Raw genomic sequence first — 20,605 nt, 5'->3', positions numbered from 1 at the left:
GAGGATATGGAGAAATTAGAACCCCTGTACACTGCTGATGGGAATGTAAAATGGTTCAGCTACTATGGAAAGCAGTATGGAAGTTCCTAAAAAATTAAAAACAGAACTACCATATGACCCAGTAATCCCACTGCTGGATATTAATCCAAAAGAACTAAAAACAGTACCTTGAAAAGATATCTGCAGCATTATTCACAATAGCCAAGAGGTAGAAACAACCTAAACAACCATCAGTAGATGAATGGATAAAGACAGAGTGATATATACGTATCAATAAACTATTACTCAGCCTTAAAAAAAAAGGCTTGTCTTATGCTACAACATGAACAGACGTTGAGGACACTGTGCTCAGTGAAACAAGACAGTCACAGAAGGACAAATACTACATGATTCCATTTATATGAGGTATCTAAAGTTGTCAAACTCATAGAAGCAGAAAGTAGGATGGTGGTTGCCGAGGGCTGGTGGGGTGGAGAAAATGGGGAGTTGCTATTCAATGGGTAGATGTTTCACTCACGCAAGATGGAAAAGCTCTAGAGATCTGCGGCACAACAAAGTGCATACCGTTAGCAATAACATATGTCATGTGTTTACTACAATAAAAAAGAAAAGATAACCCAGTCCTCATCCAAACCTAGCGACAGTTCTTACTGCTTTGATAACTGCTTAGGCCTAAGTAGCAATGGAGGGAAAGTCAAGTTGCTCAGCCTGAATAGGGGAGTCTTAGCTGCTAGTACATGTTATTGTAAAACATCAACAAGAAAGCAAAGCCATAAGCAAGGAAGAAAGTTCTTACCCTAGCTATCTGTCAAACTTCTTTTAAAAGAGTAATGGTAGGGCTTCCCTGGTGGCACAGTGGTTGGGAGTCCACCTGCCTATGCAGGGGCCACAGGTTTGATCCCTGGTCCAGGAAGACCCCACATGCCACGGAGCAACCAAACCCGTGCGCCACAACTGCTGAGCCTGCGCTCTAGAGCCTGCGAGCCACAACTACTGAAGCCCGTGTACCTGAAGCCCGTGCTCTGCAACGAGAGAGGCCACCGCGATGAGAGGCTCGCGCACCGCAGCGAGTAGCCCCTGCTTGCCGCAACTAGAGAAAGCCCGTGCGCAGCAACAAAGACCCAATGCAGCCAAAAATAAACAGATAAAATGAATGTAAAAAAAAACAAAAAAGAGTAATGGTAGTTTGAAGGCCAAATTACACTATACTCATAGTAAGCAAATCTTGTTTTTAATCCTGCCCTGTATATGCGGGGGCACACGCACACACAGGGACACAAAAACAGTCTTTCAATGTAGCACAACTAGCCAAGAGTATGAAGCTGGCTTACAAAGTGTTACCAAGGGTAAAAGAAGAAATAACCTTAAATTTCCTGCCACAATAGCCTGTATTCCTACAGTGCTCTGGTGAAATTCTTATAAAAGACCTGAAAAGACAGGACAATCCTCTCGAGTTCCAACCAGCACCACCATTACCCACACAATAAGCTTATCTCTTACGATGGTAAAGATGCAGTTCCAAATAGAGGCTTTCAATATGTTTCTAACTACAACCCACAGTAAGAAATGTATATATTATTCATATCTATAAACACATACATATCTAAATAAAGCTAAACAATTTCATCAAATAACATAGTTTAAAGGTATATTACTACATATATGCACCTTAATATCTTTATTTGCGGTCTAATTAACACTGCTTGTAGTACCAAAATAAATTTCACAAACTACTAACGGGCATAACCTACAGTCTGAGAAACACTGTACTAGAAACACAACACTGAACGTGCTACACAATTGCAAGGTTCCAAAGCACATGGCAAAATGTCTATTAACAATGACACTGGGACCTGCTCACAGATATTTACACCTTTGCGCTCTTGGTATAGCTGCTTGAATCATTTAAAAGCTGCTCTTTTCTCTGCGAGGTAAAAGGAAAGATTAGATTATTTTCCCAGAATTCTACTGGCTCCCAAGGTATGCACTGGAGATAAGCTCTATCTGAGAAGTAGTTCCAGCATGCAATTAGGATTTCTCCAAAAATATAAACGATAATGTCATTACTAAATCATGGCTGAATTATAAAGGATATATGGTAACTACAAAAACCCATTTCCTTTCTTAAATAAGATAGAGCAGCTTAAGTACGGTTTTACGTGTCAACAGAAAGGGCATAACTAATTCCTAGCTACCTTAAGAGACTTCAAAATCTTACAAATGTGCTCAGGGTTCCTTTTCAAAACGCCATCTTCTCTCCAGCAGAGTCCCCGTACTCTCTCTTTTTATTATCCTTCCTCCAGCTACATTCCCATAAGTCTGTTTTACTTACCATCCTTCCACTTTAACTTACTTTTTTATGATGGGAAGAAAGGGCAGATGCCTCTACAAGAGGCTCCAAATCTCCTTGGTGGATGTCATCGTCACCTCCCCTTGTACCATCAAGTTGGTGCCCTTTTCTGAGCCTTATATCTGGCTCTGGAGTCCTGCTGTACTCCAGTCGGTTTTCTGCTGTCTCATTCATGGGATACCCACGCCTTTCTTACAAAGAGGTCTTTCTGTTCCTTCTTCTTGGGAGGATGGACTTTTAGGATAGTGAGCTGACCCTAAGGAGAGAAAGTTTTGGATTAACATATTTGAATGAGTGATGGGGGAAGACATATGTTGTATTATTTTACACTAAAACTAGAATTTTCTGCAATCATTAAGAATAAAATAATAATGTATTAAAAAAAACCCTACACTTGTTGATAAAGAGGACTGCCAAAATCTACTTTTAAATGAAAAAAGCAGGATATCAAAGACGACATGTATAATGTTCCCGCTTATACATTATAAGTGTATACAATCGTGAATACGTATACATGTGTACACAGGTACCTATTTATTTGAAATTGTGCTCTTGGTCCAGAGGCACACAGGGAAGAACCTAGGGTCTGTGGTGAGAAGGCTTACTCTTCATTTTGTTCTGCCTGCATTGTATTTACCACATGCCATCTAATACTTTTTCAATTAAAAACATACCTAACTGTAGAAAGAATATATGTGGGGTTTATGTACTACAACTAGGTTTTACATACCCAATCTCATTTAAATCATCACAATGACCCTTCAGGGTATTTTGAGTTCTACTTCACAGGTGAGGAAACCAAAATTCACCATACTTTTATGAACTAAGACAACGTCTCTGACTGCCATGGCACATATTATTGGTTATGTTTTGCATTTAAGTTGCTTAATGTCTGAAATTTCAGTATTTTTGAGCTGCTTTGAACTCCAAGTAGATTACTCTGGAAGGCAAGAGCACACTCCTATTATATCCCTGAGTTCCCAGAAAGTACTGCGCACATAAATGTTTAATGAACATGACAGATGATATTTAAATGTTCTTAAGTGGTAAAAACACATTCAGGGATCATCAATATTTCTCTAAACTGGATCACATAAGTTTCCTAGGAGTTCAATAATTTCAAGTCCTTGGCCCTCTACCTCATAACTTACAGGACAAAAGCTTATTTTAGAGATTTAAGTTACATATCCAAATAAGGTGATTATCACAGCCAATCCAACTAGAAAGACAAAAACAGGAAGAAGCCAAGGTACATGTTATGCTCATAAATCCCATGGGATTCAAAATTTTTACTGCAGCAGGGGAGGAGTGGGGCAATGTGGGAGGGTCTGGATAGCATGAAGAGAGGGTAAAACAGGCACTTAGTGTTCATATGTGGATACACAAGACTAAGAATTAGCCAACTGTTAGTTTCATAAATCATCAGAGTTTGTTGTAGGAGTTCTCTCAAGTTTTTAGAACAAGAACAAACACAGTCTTTAAGGATCACCAAATCTGGGCCTGTGCCCATCACAGAAGGGCCTGAGCCAGCATATTCTAATAATGAGATTATAAACTACGCTATTAATACCCAATGCTGACAGAGGAAACAATGCTAGTGATTTATATTTATTTACAAAGCTGTTTCACACCCACCATTTCACTTTGTTTCAGGGAAGAGGGAGCTAACATTTACTGTGGATTGACAAAGTTAAATTCTGTACCAGAGAATTTACAGATGGTATCTCACATAATTCTTACATATGGCCCTCTGAGGTATCTTATCCCCATTTTACAGATGTGGAAACTGAGGCTCAGAGATTAGGCAACTTATCCAAGGCCATTAATCTCTAAGAGTAGCTGGAACAATGAACTGTCCTGCTGTACTTGGATAAATGATTTTCTTGCGAAGAAGAATAAAAAATAGGGAAAGTATTCAGAACTAGGCTTTAACTTGCTCTGATTCTTAACAGTAAAAGGAAGTGAGATGGGAGATGGAAAGTAAGACTTCAGAGTACCATTATCTGTTAACCAGAAGAGTTAATCTCTATTCTACTTCCTCAGAAATTTTTCGTTGGTCAGGATTCTAAGAATACTACGCTATATTACACAGAACCAAGATAAAAAAAAAAAAGAGAAAAGAGGGCTTCCCTGGTGGCGCAGTGGTTGAGAGTCCGCCTGCCGATGCAGGGGACACGGGTTCGTGCCCCGGTCCGGGAAGATCCCACATGCTGCAGAGCGGCTGGGCCCGTAAGCCATGGCCGCTGACCCTGCGCGTCCGGAGCCTGTGCTCCGCAACGGGAGAGGCCACAGCAGTGAGAGGCCCACGTACCGCCAAAAAAAAAGAGAGAAAAGAAAGGAATCCAATACAAACAGCTGGCAGGAAGGAACAAGTAACTGAGAGGTGCTCTGAATTTATCAATAGACATAGAAGTCCAACACAAATCCAACCGGGTGCATTTTCAGCAAGTAGGGCAGATCTAAGGTCTTTTAAAATCTCTGAGTGGCCAGTGGGGATGAGGAAAGAAAGAAAATACTAATGTGAGTTTTTCAACTCCTACACCTCCTCTACAGGTTGCAAGGCCTCTTGCCCCCAATATCTAGATTAAATATACTTTTATTGAATGAATTATTATACCTGCAGTGTTTATTGGAAAAGAGACTCATTTTCTGTATAAAATTGCTTAACATGCACCCTATTACTTTTTTTTTTTTGCGGTACGCGGGCCTCTCACTGTTGTGGCCTCTCCCGCTGCGGAACACAGGCTCCGGACGCGCAGGCTCAGCGGCCATGGCTCACGGGCCCAGCCGCTCCGCGGCATGTGGGATCTTCCCGGACCGGGGCACGAACCCGTGTCCCCTGCATCGGCAGGCGGACTCTCAACCACTGCGCCACCAGGGAAGACCTCCTATTACTTTTTAAGAATGTTTTCACAAACTAATTTAAGTATTAGCATAAATAACATTTAAAAGTTGCTAAGCCTTCTTCCCGGTAGACAGAGTCTGTTCTACAGATGATCAAATATGAAACTATGAAACAAAAGCAGTAAAATGGAAACTTGACCTCACACGTTCTAGGAGCAGACACACAGGCGTCACTAACTCTGCCCAAAAGCAATGGGGATTTGCCAAGCAGAGTAGAGGAAAGGTATTCTGTACAGAGAAAACAGCATATGCAAGGCAAGGACTCCAGGGTCTGTTCAGAAATCAGAGAACAGGGACAAGAAAGGACTCAGATGACACAGGCTTTTTGCTCAAGCAGCTGAGCATATAGAGGATGCCATTCACTGATGATCCAGGGGAGAAGCAAATTCACAGCAGAAGAAGAATGAATTTGTTTTCAGAAACGGTGTCTGAAGTGAAAGAAATGTTCACTTGGCACCAGGAAACATAAATCTGGAATTCAGAAGAGAGAATGAGCCTGAAAACAGAACTAGGGATTACTAGGAGTAAAAGTGATAATACTAGGGACTTCCCTGGTGTTGCAGTGGTTAAGAATCCGCCTGCCAGTGCAGGGGACACAGGTTCAAGCCCTGGTCCAGGAAGATCCCATATGAGGCGGAGCAACGAAGCCCGTGCACCACAGCTACTGAGCCTGCACTTTAGAGCCCGCAAGCCACAACTGCTGAAGCCCACGCACCTAGACCCTGTGCTCCACAACAGGAGAAGCCACCGCAGTGAGAAGCCCGCACACCGCAACGAAGAGTAGCCCCCGCTTGCTGGAACTAGAGAAAGCCCGCGCGCAGCAACGAAGACCCAACGCAGCCAAAAATAAATAAATTTATTTTTTAAAAAGGAAAGTGATATTAGCATAATAATAGTTAACAACACAGGACAAAATCCTTTGGGAAAAAAAAGTTATACAAAGGACTGAGGAGGGATAAGGATCAAAGTAAAAAAAACCCAGGAGAATACCAAATATTAGATGTTAAAGTCAGGACTGGACCCTCATCTGTTGACTCCCAATCACATGTACTCACACCAAGTTTCCTTCCCAGTGGGAAAGCAATGGAAAATTTAAAACTCACGCTTCTTAGACTTCACTTTCCCTTCAAATAATACTGCATAAGGTAAATTATTATGTTGCTTAAAAGCACCAAGGTTGCTTAAATGGTAACTCAAAAGCAATTTTCTCTACCTGAACAAACTGCTAACTTAATGGTTTGATACTTCTGGTCTAGAAATTTAGCTCTATCCCAGGAAAGCTATTTTCTAAAATCCAGTACTTGTCTGCATGTTCCATGAGGCAAGAGTTTGCTTGCTCAATGCTGAGAACCAAACTGCAACAGATACACAGTAGACATTCAGTAAAGGTTTCTTGTATGAATGAATAAATGTCTTATTCTCCAGGGGAAAAACAGAAGAAAAGGAATTAGTATTATTTATGTCATATTTAATCAGTTATATTGGACTTCCCGCCAAAGGTAGACTATATTATAGTATAATGTATTACTTCACCTATTTCATAATTTTAAGTTATGTTGCCCCCAATTTTAAAAGAGCAGGCAAGCTGTGGAAAATAGTATGGCAGTTCCTCAAATAAATTAAAAATACATTTACTGGGCTTCCCTGGTGGCGCAGTGGTTGAGAGTCCGCCTGCCGATGCAGGGAACACGGGTTCGTGCCCCGGTCCGGGAAGATCCCACATGCCGCGGAGCGGCTGGGCCCGTGAGCCATGGCCGCTGGGCCTGTGTGTCCGGAGCCTGTGCTCCGCAACGGGAGAGACCACAACAGTGAGAGGCCCGCGTAGCGCAAAAAAAAAAATACATTTACTATATGACCCAGCCAATTCCACTTCTGGGTATGTACTCACAAGAACTGAAAGCAGGGTCTTGAAGAGACATTTATACACTCATGTTCATAACAGCGTTATTCACAATCAGTAAAATGTGGAGCGGCCCAAGTGTCCATCAATGGATAAACAAACAAAATGTGGTCTATACATACAAGAAAATATTCAGCCTCAAAAAAAGAAGAAAATTCTGACACAAGCTACAACCTGAGTGAACCTGAGGACGTTATGATTCCACTTACCATAGGTTATTTAAAGTAGTCAAATTCATAGAAAGTACAATGGTGGTTGCCAGGGGCTGGGGCAAAGAGGGAATGGAGAGTTACCGTTTAATGGGTATAGCTTCTGTTTTGCAAGATGAAAAAGAAGAGTTCTGTAGATGAATGGTGGTGATGGCTGCAACAACATGGATCTACAACATGGCTACACACTTAAAAATGGTGACGACAGTAAATTTTATGTTATGTGTATCTTGCACATTTTTTAATGGGGGGGTGGAAATATACTATAGTACTATATGGCCTCTTTGTCTAGTAAACTTTTTACTCATGTAAAAAATACATTCAGAAAAGCACACAAAGGACACAAAGTTGACAAAGTATAAATGCTGTGTAACCAGCAACAAACAACATTCTAGCACCCAGAGGACCTCTCTCCCCTATCACTGTAAAGCTTTTTAAGGTGTTAAGTTTAAGAGGTCCAACCCCTTTCCTTGCCAGTTAATGTGATACAATCTTCCAGCAAGGTTCTCTAAAGACTTGCCAACTGCCATGGACCTTAAGTCTTCAAATTCTAAGGGCCAGTGGTATAATGTCCCTTTGTATTAACTGGGACACAGCAAGTAGGGTGCAGCAAGTACTGAGTCTAGTGGCATCGCTTTCTAGTTCTATAATTAGATTATTCAGTGGTAGAGGACAGGCTGCAAAATATGTCCCATGATTTTGTTGGCTTCCTCCAAGTTGAAAGTAGCCAATTTCAAAGTGACTTGAAAGTTGTATACTGAAATTATTCCAGTGTGGTCTGTCATTCCACACTGAAGTATGCGTTTGAAGTTAGTGCATGGTTAATGAGATTTCTGGTATCAAGTTCATGCTCTTCCTTGATTGGAAACCTGAGTGGCACAGAATGTTCTAAGTGGAAGTATCAGTATGTTATGCCCCTCATGACCTCTTCTTTCAGACTTCAATGTGAAACAAAATATGTGATGCAAATCTGAACTACTAATAATGAAACCAGATTATTTTTTTAGGATGGAATAGTTTATTTCAACAGTGGGACCAGCAGGGATATTAAAGGCAGCAGATTTTCTTTTGAATACTAGCCATTTTTTTCTCTTTACAAATCATTATTAAAAATAAGTACTAGATGTGTTACCCTGACTGGCTTATAAATCTTTAGAGAACCTTGTTGGCAGATTTCTATCACATTAACTGGCAAGGAAAGGGGTTGGACCTCTTAAACTTAACACTTTAAAAAGCTTTACCTTCTGCTCTGGGTGGGAGGTTGGAATAAAATTTACCACCTAACTCTTTAAAAAAAAAAAAAAAAAAAGCTTTACTGTGGGAATTCCCTGGCAGTCCAGTGGTTAGGACTCAGTGCTTTCACTGCCAGGGCCCAGGTTCAAGCCCTGATCAGGGAACTAAGATCCCACGAGCCGCTCAGCGCAGCCAAAAACAAAAAAGAACATAAAAAGCTTTACAGTGGGGATTCCCTGGTGGCGCAGTGGTTGAGAGTCCGCCTGCCGATGCGGGTTCGTGCCCCAGTCCGAGAGGATCCCACATGCCGCGGAGCGGCTGGGCCCGTGAGCTATGGCCGCTGAGCCTGTGCTCCGCAACGGGAGAGGCCACAACAGTGAGAGGCCCGCGTACCACAAAAAAAAAAAAAAAAAAAAAGCTTTACAGTGATGGGAGAGAGGGGTCACACAGCCCAAATCTACCTGTTTCCCTCCACTCTTACTTTCTGGTTCAAGCCACCAGCATCTCTCACCTGTCCTAATACAACAGCCAGTAAAGTCTCCTGGGTTCCACTTCTGTTACCCACCCACCCACCCCACCCCCCTTATCCTCAGAATCCAGTCCTCACACAGTGGTCACAGCAGATCTTTCTCAAAACACACTCCCTTACTTTTTGAGCCCTCCAATGGCTTTCCTTTACACCTAAGGGACCTCTTACCCTGGCTTACAAAACCTTAAATGATTAGCCCCTAACTCTGGCCTCATTCTGTACCACTCTCCCCCTTGCCCACTACATTCCAGCCACAGTGACTTCCCATCTACTCCCCAAACACCCGAAAGGCTCAAATGGCTCTATGTCACCTGGTTCCCAAGGCCTGGAATGCTCATCGCCCAGATCTTCCCATGGCTGGGCTCCTTCTTCACATGCGGATCTCAACTTAAGGGTCACTTACTCAAAGAATCCTTCTCTGACCACATAATCTCAGTCACTCCTTATCACATCACCTTTTAGTCTCTTCCACAGCACTTGTCTCTGGTATTTTTATTTCTTTGTTTACTTACTACTGGTCTTTTCTCACTAGACTGAAAACTCCTGAAAGAAGAGACATTATATTGGGTTGGCCAAAAAGTGCCTTTGGTTTTTAAGTAAAAATAAAAAACACATTTTTCATTTTCACCAAGAACTTTATTGAACAACATATTCACCCTTTTGTTCCACTACCTTCTGCCATTTTTCAGGCAACTTCATAATTCCATCTTCCCAAAACTTTTTATCTTTTTTTAAAATTTTATTTATTTATTTATTTTGGCTGTGTTGGGTCTTCATTTCTGTGCGAGGGCTTTCTCTAGTTGCGGCGAGCGGGGGCCACTCTTCATCGCGGTGCGCGGGCCTCTCACTGTCGCGGCCTCTCTTGTTGCGGAGCACAAGTTCCAGACGCGCAGGCTCAGTAGCTGTGGCTCACGGGCCCAGTTGCTCCGCGACATGTGGGATCTTTCCAGACCAGGGCTTGAACTCGTGTCCCCTGCACTGGCAGGCAGATTCTCAACCACTGCGCCACCAGGGAAGCCCAACTTTTTATCTTTTTGAGCAAGGAACTGGTCCAGATGCCTTTTACAGTCTTCCAGGGAATTGAATTTTTTTCCATTAAGAGAATTTTGTAAAGACCGAAATAAATGGAAACCTGAAGGTGCAATGTCTGGTGAATATGGCAGATGAATCAGAACTTCCCAGCCAAGCTGTAACAGTTTTTGTCTGGTCATCAAAGAAACACACAGTCTTGCGTTATCCTGATGGATATTCTGTTGACTAATTCCAGATGCTCTTCATCGAGTGCTGCTTTCAGTTGGTCTAACTGGGAGCAGTACTTGTTGGAATTAATCGTTTTGTTTTCCAGAAGGAGCTCATGGTAGAGGACTACCTTACAATCCTACCATGTACAAAACATCACCTTCTTTGGATGAAGACCAGCCTTTGGTGTGGTTGGTGGTGGTTCTTTTCGCTTGCCCCACGATCTCTTCTGTTCCACATTATTGGACAGTATCCACTTTGCATCTCCCATCACAATTTATTTTAAAAGTAGAACATTTTCGTTACGTTTTAGTAGAGAATCGCATGTGGAAATACGGTCAAGAAGGTTTTTTGCACTTAACTTACGTGGAAACCAAACATCAAAGCGATCAACATAACCAAGCCGGTGCAAATGATTTTCAGTGCTTGAGGATATTTTGAGTATGTCGGCTATCTCTCGCGTGGCATAATGTTGATTGTTTTCAATTAATGTCTCGATATGATCAACTGGTCTACCCAACCGTGGAGCATCGTCCAGTGAGAAATCTCCAGCACAAAACTTCGCAAACCACTTGGGACACATTCAATCAGTCAGAGGCCCCTCTCCATACACTGCACAAATCTTTTTTTGCATTTCAGTTGTGTTTTTACCTTTCTTGAAATAATAAAGCATAATACGCCAAAAATGTTGCTTTTTTCTTCCATCTTCAATATTAAAATGGCTACACAAAAATTCACCAATTTGAGTAAGTTTTTTCTTTTTTTAAATGCACACTGATATGTCAGCTGTCACAATACAATCTAACAAAACTGTTTCGAATGAAGTTGAAGACAACTAAGTGCTATTAGAGCCACCTTACGGAAAAAAAGAATGAACCTTTTGGCCAACCCAATATATCTTCTTTACACCTATATCCCCAGTACCTAAAATAGCTTCTGGCACACAGTAGGTGTATTCACTAAACATCTGCTGAATGATTAAGTGGGGAATTACTACCCACACTTCAAGAATAAGTTCATAGGCAGAAACTAATTTCCCTGACGTCCCCAGGCTCCTGACACTAACTCCTTTATTCTTCTCATTTACTAATGTTTCTATTATAGTACTTATCAGAATTTATTGCATTTTTTTGTTTACGTGCCTGTCTTCCCCTCCTGCAATGCAAAACTTCTCAAGGTCAAGGAGCCTTTTTTGGAATCCTATTTGTATCCACAACACCAAGCTTGGTCTGGAATGCAAAGGAGCTTAAAAATCTTTGCTGTATGATGAGGAGGAGGAGGGGGAATGACAGGAACAGCTAACATGCAGTGAGCGTTAACTACATGCAAAGAACATTTCCCATGGATTATCTCTTTAAATCCTTGCAACAATCCTGGAGGATAGGTACAATTATTTCCTCCATTTTGGAAATGACAAAACGCCCAGAGAGGTTATAAATAACATGCCTGAGATAACTACAGTAATAAGTGGCAATGTAATCTATCTAATCAATCTAACACCCAACTTAATGCTCTTATCCCCAACCTTCTATGTTAGCATGAACCATAAGCTGTTCTCAAATAAATGCATGATAGCACTTAAGTGACAAAACCAGGAGTTAACACTGACAGTACACTGTACTTTACAGCGATGTTGAAAATATTAAGAAACAATCAAGAAATGGGGAGGAGGGCTTCCCTGGCGGTGCAGTGGTTGAGAATCTGCCTGCCAATGCAGAGGACACGGGTTCGAGCCCTGGTCTGGGAAGATTCCACATGCTGCGGAGCAACTAAGCCTGTGCGCCACAACTACTGAGCCTGCGCTCTAGAGCCCACGAGCCACAACTACTGAGCCCGCGTGCCACTACTGAAGCCCGCGCGCCTAGAGCCCACGCTCTGCAACAAGAGAAGCCACCGCAATGAGAAGCCCGCGTACTGCAACGAAGAGCAGCCCCCACTCGCCACAGCTAGAGAAAGCCCGTACGCAGCAACGAAGACCCAATGCAGCCAAAGATAAATTAATTAAACAAATTTATTTAAAAAAAAAAAAGAAATGGGGAGGATCATGGAGCCTTGCCACATACCAGAAGCAATAAAATGATTGGTTAAAATTGGAATTCTTCCCAAACACTCAGAACATTTCTGAGTAGAAAAATGTCAATAAGAAAACCTGATGACTGGGAAAAGAATAACTGATAAAATGGGAAAAGTTCCCAACATATGTTACTAACTGATACAGCTCTTCCAAAAATGATACAGTTGATAACTGAGAAGGAGCAACACGTAGATTTTTAAGACAGGCACTACCAGTTTTCATGTTCATAAAATCTTAACTGATGTAAGCACAAAGAAACGTTTCAAATCAAATGCAGCTTATTTTTTAAAGATTATTTTGAAGCTCTGAAGACAGGCAACACTCTGTATCATTTACACTACTTTCTTTCCTAGCATGAAGTAGGGCAACTTTTAAGTACAATCACAAGGAACCTCTTCTAACTTACTGCCCAACCCCACTGACCAACTTTCCTGAGAAGAAATCAGGCAAATCCTATGCCGTGAAGTAGCAAAGCCAGTGAAGGCCTACCTCTCTCAGTCTTGAGACCTACTTCAGATGCACGGTATTACCACCTATCACTATAAAAGTTTAGAGGCTAATTTAGAGGTTACCAAGTGCCAGATAAAGTGAGCTTTTATACATACTCTCATTTAACTTTAAAACCCTGCCTGTTACAGATAGTATAATCTTTGTTTACAAACGAGAGGACTGAGGGTAAGACTATTCAAGGTTATAGAAGCTACAAAATAGAGAAGCAAGAACTATCCAGATTAGGCCCTCTCCATTATACAACACCGCCTCCCACAAAGGTAAGTGGTTCCATTTTTCCTGGTCATGGTCATGATGTTATCTCTTAGAAGGGAGATGAATTGCTGCTTAACACTTACCGGAGCCAACTTTGAACCAGGCTAAGTAGTTGGACTTTCACCCATCATCTCATTTAATCCTCCAGCAATCCTTATGATATGGGGTCCCATTTTACAGATGAAGAAACTGACACTAAAGGAGATCAAATAAGTCATCAATAACACAAACTTAACTGGAGACTATGAATTCAAATCTGTATCTAACTCCAAAGACCATACCTTACCATCTTACAGGGCTTCATTGAAGGCACAAATAGTCCATTAAAGCCACTGGTCATGGTCACGGATAAAAAACACCTTTATAAAAAGGATTCGAGGACCTAGTGGCACAGTGGTTAAGAATCCGCCTGCCAATACAGGGGACACAGGTTCGAGCCTTGGTCCGGGAAGATCCCACATGCCATGGAGCAACTAAGCCCATGTGCCACAACTACTGAGCCCTCGCACCACAATTACTGAAGCCCGCCCACCTAGAGCCCCTGCTCCACAACAACAGAAGCCACCTCAAGGAGAAGCCCGGCACCACAACGAAGAGTAGCTCCCGCTCGCCGCAACCAGAGAAAGCCTGCGCGCAACAACAAAGACCCAATGTAGCCAAAAATAAATTAATTAATTAAAGAAAAAAGGATTTGATACAACTCTTATAGCCATGTTACAATGGTTGTTTCCATTTCCCAAGATCTATAAGTAACCCTGAGTTTCTAAAACAAAGAACAGTACACAAAAATGCAAACATACATGATAGGAACAACAGTCCTGAACGTTATAGTCAGAGAAATCCTGACAAGCCCGTGATATATAAATTGTCATATCTACACTAAACCAAACTATGTAAATTATGCAAAGACTTCCTTTCATAAATCATCTGCACTATAATACCATATAACCACACTCTTGTTCCAACTATTTCACAAATAAAATCTGTCCAGGTAAAATATATGATCTGTACAGTCAATGTTTCAGGCAAAATCAAAAACCCTACTTTGGTAAAGACCTGTCTCCATAAGTAAATAACAATCATTCAGGGCCCTATCTCATCCTGCATAACACCCTCCACAGCATAAGTTTCTTTTTTGTTTTTTGTTTCTACAATGCTGCAGATGGAGAAACCAAGAAGTGATTAGTTATCTTTCTCAATATCACAATCAGAAATCTACAAATAAAACTTGTGTCTATAACCTTTCCCAGTATCACTAAATTCCACTAACCCACAAGGTCTTCTTTCAACTACAAATGTAAAAGAAAAGGAATGGGAAAAAAAAAAACCTAGAATATATAACTATCTGCAGACTTCAAAGCAACTCTTCTCAGACTAAAAACCCTTTATAAGTGGAAACAAAAATAGATTTCATTCTTTTTTTTTTTTTGCGGTATGCGGGCCTCTCACTGCTGTGGCCTCTCCCGTTACGGAGCACAGGCTCCAGACGCGCAGGCTCAGCGGCCATGGCTCACGGACCTAGCCGCTCAGCCGCATGTGGGATCCTCCCAGACCGGGGCACGAACCCGTGTCCCCTGCATCGGCAGGCGGACTCTCAACCACTGCGCCACCAGGGAAGCCCCTTCATTCTTAAATTAAGTGATTTGTAGCGATTTCTATCAGACATTTCAGAAAGATTCAAATTTACATGTATAATTCTAAAATCAAAACTGAAAGTCTCGGACTTCCCTGGTGGCACAGTGGTTAAGAATCTGCCTGCCGATGCAGGTGACACGAGTTCGAGCCCTGGTCCGGGAAGACCCCACATGCCGCGGAGCAACTAAGCCCGTGCGCAACAACTACTGAAGCCCATGCACCTAGAGCCTGTGCTCCGCAACAAGAGAAGCCACTGCAATGAGAAGCCCATGCGCAGCAACGAAGACCCAATGCAGCCAAAAATAAATAAATAAATAAAATCTTCTTTAAAAAAAAATTTTTTTTAAAGACCCAACGCAGCCAAATAAACAAATTTATTTTTAAAAAAAGTTTACCCTCAAACTGTCTGAAACCTAGCTTCTACTTAAAATGTGGTTGAGGGCTTTCCTGGTGGCACAGTGGTTAAGAATCCACCTCCTTCAAAAAAAAAAAAAAATCTCCCTGCCAAAGCAGGGGACACGGGTTCGAGCCCTGGTCCAGGAAGATCCCACATGCCACAGAGCAACTAAGCCCGTGTGTCACAACTACTGAGCCTGCATGCCACAACTACTGAAGCCCACACACCTAGACCCTGTGCTCCACAAGAGAAGCCACCGCAATGAGAAGCCCGCGTCCCGCAAGGAAGAACAGCCCCTGCTTGCCGCAAGTAGAGAAAGCCACACACAGCAATAGAGAACCAAAGCAGCCAAAAGTAAATAAATTTATTTTAAAAATAAATAAATAAAGTAAAATAAAAAGTGGTTGAGAGAAATGACATTTGGATGAGATCTACAAAATGTGCTGTATTTATCTACTCCTCTAGGTTCTGTTTCTGGATCAAGTAATCCACCAATCAATTACTTTGGCCCAGAAGTCACAAACTTGAACATTTGAGCAACCTGATGAAAGACAAAAAGGCTGTTATTGTGTTGACCCAGAAACTGCTCAAAAGATTTACAATTCAAATTTAAAAACACAGTGTTAAACAGTGCTGTGGTAACTGGCTATGCATATAAAAAAATTAGATCCCTGACTCACATCATATACAAAAAAAATTTTTTTTCAGGCAAGATCAAGAGCTAAATATAAAATACCAAATTTCTAAAACTTTTAGAAGGAAATGCAGAGACCTAAATGACCTTGGAGTATGGAATAGATTTCTTAAATAAGGCACCAAGGACACAAACCAATAAGAAAAATGATGATAGATTTGACAATCCTTTCTATTCAACAAACCATATAAAAAGTTAACAGATAAGCCACACAGACTAGAAAATACCTACAATTCATTTCACAGATATAACCAGGATATGCAATAAACTCCTAAAAGCAATTTTCAAAGGACAACCCAACTGGGGGGGAGAGACAGGGACAGACAGCTAAGAAATAGAAATCTGAATAGTCACTCAACATTTCAACATGCTCAATCTCATAATTAATCAAGAAATATTTTAAGATAATATCATTTCACACTCATCTGATTTGTAAACATGTAATAAATCTGCCAATGTCATGGATCTATAAGGATTTAGATAGAGCAATTCTCATTTTCTCATGCTAAAAAAACACAAAGTGACTCAATTCTGGAAAGCAATTTGGCAATATCTGATAGAACTTTAAATTCCCATAATCTCCAACCCAGTAATTCCACTTCTGGGTAATTTACACCAGAGAACTTCATTTCAAACTGAGTAGCCACACACACACACACACACACACACACACACACACACACACACACACACACACACACACACACACACACACACACACACACACACACACACACACACACACACACACACACACACACACACACACACACACACACACACACACACACACACTTCACAAAACATTTAATCCTTACTGCAAAACTGAACTATTTTAATTCCTAAAGTGATTTCATAACCGATTACTGGTTCCCAACATGCAGTTTGAAAAACTTGCCAAAGATCTTAAATACGTGCACAAGGATTTCTAACCAGGAATGTTCAATGCAGCATTGTTTTTAAAACAGGAAAAATGGAAACAACCTAAATACCTATCAACATGAAAATAAATTTAAACTGGTTGTATTCGTATAATAATACAACTATACAGCAGATAAAAGTAATGACTGTAACTAGGATGAACCACATGAAACTACCATTTTTGTAGGTCAAAAATGGTAAAAATATCAGCAATTTCATGGGTCTAAAAAAACTTGTTTCATGAAAAACAAGTTACAGAGTAGGTAGAATATTGCTTATATAAAGTTTGAAAATACCCAAAACATAATATTGATTTATGAATATACTCCTATGTAGTAATTATATAAAAACAGGTATTAGAAACACCAAATTCAAGATATCATTACTTCTGGGAAGAAAGTGAAATGTAACCCAAGAAGGTGCTTCAACTGCATGTGAAAGGCTTTTCTTTAAAAAAAAAAAACAGGTAAGTGTGGGAAAACGCTGAGGTCTGATATAACTGTATGGTAGCCGTGTGAAGGTTGATTATCTTGGTCTCTGTATCCTCCCGTATGTTTGAAATACGTTAAGAAGAAAAATAGTATATGTATTAGCCAACGAAAGCACACGTCTGCAGCCTAAATTCAAACCAACTGCTCCATAGACAATTTCTTTCATTGGCTTGAAACGCTAACGCATCATCATCACCTTTTTTTAACAAGGGCCTCTAGCCAAAAATAAATAAATAAATAAAATAAAGCTTTATGTAACACCCAATTTAAATAGTTCCTTAAAATCCATCAAGCGAAGATTATCCCTGGAAAATTGGTTTTGTTCCTCCTTCCAGTTCAGTGCTATATATTTTACCATATTTCCATTTTCATCTCGGCTGCCAAGAAAATTCAAATCCAAATTTTATTTTTAGTCACTGAATTATGCTGCCACTTGGGAAAAGAATATATGCCTTCTCCTTTTCCTCATTTTTCTTTTATATATATATAATTATTATATTTCTGGCTCTTTTAAGTTACAGAAATTCTGCAGTGAAATAAAATGTAAATAAATTCCAAGAAAATAAAAATAAACTTTCTGTTCCACCACGCTACGGAGTTTTCACCATCATTGCTTCTTCCTGGACCAAAGGAATGGGTATGCAAATACAACTATGCATACATGTTCACGATACTAAAATTTCAGGACATACAGGATTAAAGTCAATATGCTACCAGTGAAAAATAATTAGCTAATATACTAACAAAAAAATGCATACAAAAGAAAACGTGAAGTTGGTCAAAATTTAATAAGCTGATTATTTCTTTCTCTTCAAGACCATTTTGCTTTGTATGCTTTGTTTTCCGGTGCATGGACATTGTGGAAAATTCCTAAGTCCAATAAGAATATGTAACATTACAAGTCATATATAAAGAAAGTTCTGTGGGTTTTTTTGCGTGCATGTGGTCGCCTTTTTAAAAACTTGAAGTGTCCTTTCCCACAGGTATTTTGCCCATGCCTAAAGATATTCTGGCAGTTTTCTGAGTTTGGCTTCCCTTCTCCTTCTGTCTGGAGCCTCACGATGTCTACTGAAGCCAAGCATACCATTTAGGCAGCACACATCCCCTCTAACACATGGTATACCCCAATACAGAAAATTCAAAACCATGGGTTACATGAAACAAATCCCCTAATTAATCCATTCCTTAACTTCCAAAACTGAATACCAAATGTTCTTATTAAATAGGTTTGGTTAATTATTTCCTTACAAACAGGGCCTAGGATGTCAATCACTCTTATTTATCTCATTTTAGAAATAAAGGATAATACAGGGGGACTTCTCTGGCAGTCCAGTGGCTAACATTTTGCCTCCCAATGCAGGGGATGCGGGTTCGATCCCTGGTCAGCGAGCTAAGATTCCCACATGCCTCACAGCCAAAAAAACCAAAACAGAAAACAGAAGCAATATTGTAACAAATTCAATAAGGACTTTAAAAACGGTCCACATCAAAAAAATCTTTTTTTAAAAAGAGATAACATAGAGAATATACACCAAGATGACAATTCACAAAGACTTTGAAAAGATTATTTTTAACAAAGTTAAAGCACTTCACTCAGCAGTAAGCCCAAAACAACACAATCCAATTTAGGTTTTGAAAAGAATATAACATTTACTCGCCACCAGGATTACAACACATATGAATAAAGTTATATGCTCCTCATCTTCAAGAAATGTATAGTCTACTGGGCAGTCGTCCAGATTCTTTTAACAGGGATGGCAAAATCACGCTGCTTTCCAGGACTAGATAGGGAATCTAAATAGGTGAGCAGCTCTATCTAAGGGGTACGTATTAGAAAGAACAACTACAGAATGTAGATTTTGCCTAAAGTAATTCTAAATCAACTTCAAAAGAATGCTATCAAAACAAAACACATCTCCCAGTGACACAGAATACATCATTGCAAGACATGTTTAACTGCCAATCAGATACAGACTGAAAAAAAAAGTTGGAAATGGCATGGAGAAGCTAGACCTCGGCCACATTTCTGGTCAAGAGTTAACACTGCTGTGACTTTTCTGGATGGCAGTCTGGCAATACACATCAAAAAGTAAAACATGCATTTCCTTCAACCCAGTAACTAGACTCTTTAGAGAGCTACTCTAAAGAGCCATCAGCACGCAACAATTGTACATGCAATGCATACGCATGATATACAATAAATTTAAACAATCTAAACATCCAGCAATAGGAACACTGTTAAATTATGGTACACACATTCAACAAAATACTAAGAAACGATTTAAAGAACAGAGTAGACACAAACAGATTGACCTGGAAAGCCATCATGAGTGTTGGTTTTTAACGCACACGACTATGAGCCAAGATGGCGCCACGTGCCAAGCTCCCAAGTGCTACTTCCGGTCACACCTGGAAGCAAGATTCCAAGCCACAGCCTGAGAAGGGTTGGCTGGTGTCAGTGGTGTAGCTCTTCTGAGAACTGCTCAAGGAGAGCCAGTCTGCAGCCAACCTGTCCAGCTGCCCAGCAACCTGCAAGCAGGTACAGGAATAATAAAGTAGCCCCTCTGGCCTACACTGAGGAGTCCACAGCAGAACATTCACTACAAACCCAGCGTGGAGATTTTCAAGTTGCAACCAAATAAACCCAGCAAAGAACTGGCAAAGCTGGTGATGTTTATGGCACAGATGTTCTGCCACCCAGAACATCTAGATAACTTTCCTCAAGAACGGAAAGATCTGCCCTCCTACAGCTACACTGTCTTGAATGCAGGCCTTCCAATAACATTTTGCAATACTCTGATCTTCCTGAATACCTCATCTATCCATCAAGGTTGCCAGAGATCTTCTTTGAACCTCGACGCTGCCATGTAAGTTTCTACGACTCTGTACACTCATTCTGTGACTGATGAGAATAAAAGTGCAAAAACAAGAATAAGGTGAATATAGTATTGCAGAATTATACATGCACATGTTAAGGGACAGCAACACAACTGCACCCAAGATACCTTTGGAAGTGATCCCTAAACTACAGAAGAAGCATCTGAAATGACGCCAAGACCGTCAATGTTATCACAACCGTATGCTTCTGTCTCTTTTTTCTGTAATCTTTTGGCTGTGCCGTGCAGCACGTGGGATCTTATTCCCCAACCAGGGATCGAACTCTCTCACTCTGCATCGGAACCGCGAAGTCTTAACCACTGGGCCGCCAGGGAAGTCCCACAACTGTGTGGTTCTCTAAGGTCGCTGCCTTGACATTCTAACAAG

General features: G+C 40.7%; 1 protein-coding gene and 1 pseudogene across 3 annotated transcripts in view; one reads left to right on the top strand and one right to left on the bottom strand.

Moving 5' to 3' along the window:
- The window catches only part of ADIPOR2 (adiponectin receptor 2), a 52,681-nt gene that overhangs the window by 27,753 nt on the left and 4,323 nt on the right, over positions 1 to 20,605 (bottom strand). For 2 of the 3 annotated variants that reach the window (XM_019925883.3, XM_019925881.3), the window contains exon 2: positions 2,354 to 2,606. In XM_019925883.3, the coding sequence (XP_019781442.2) occupies positions 2,354 to 2,524 (171 nt within the window). In that variant the 5' untranslated portion in view covers positions 2,525 to 2,606. Of the gene's footprint in view, positions 1 to 2,353; positions 2,607 to 13,286; positions 13,399 to 20,605 lie in introns of all 3 variants that reach the window. The other variant, XM_019925882.3, reaches the window with a different exon arrangement.
- Positions 19,697 to 20,445, top strand: LOC109548440 (protein SDA1 homolog; annotated as a pseudogene).

Source organism: Tursiops truncatus, chromosome 11 (assembly GCF_011762595.2).
Source record: "Tursiops truncatus isolate mTurTru1 chromosome 11, mTurTru1.mat.Y, whole genome shotgun sequence".
NCBI lineage: Eukaryota > Metazoa > Chordata > Mammalia > Artiodactyla > Delphinidae > Tursiops > Tursiops truncatus.
Note: the sequence above shows the minus strand (reverse complement) of the source record. Positions and strands in the feature narration are given on the sequence as shown.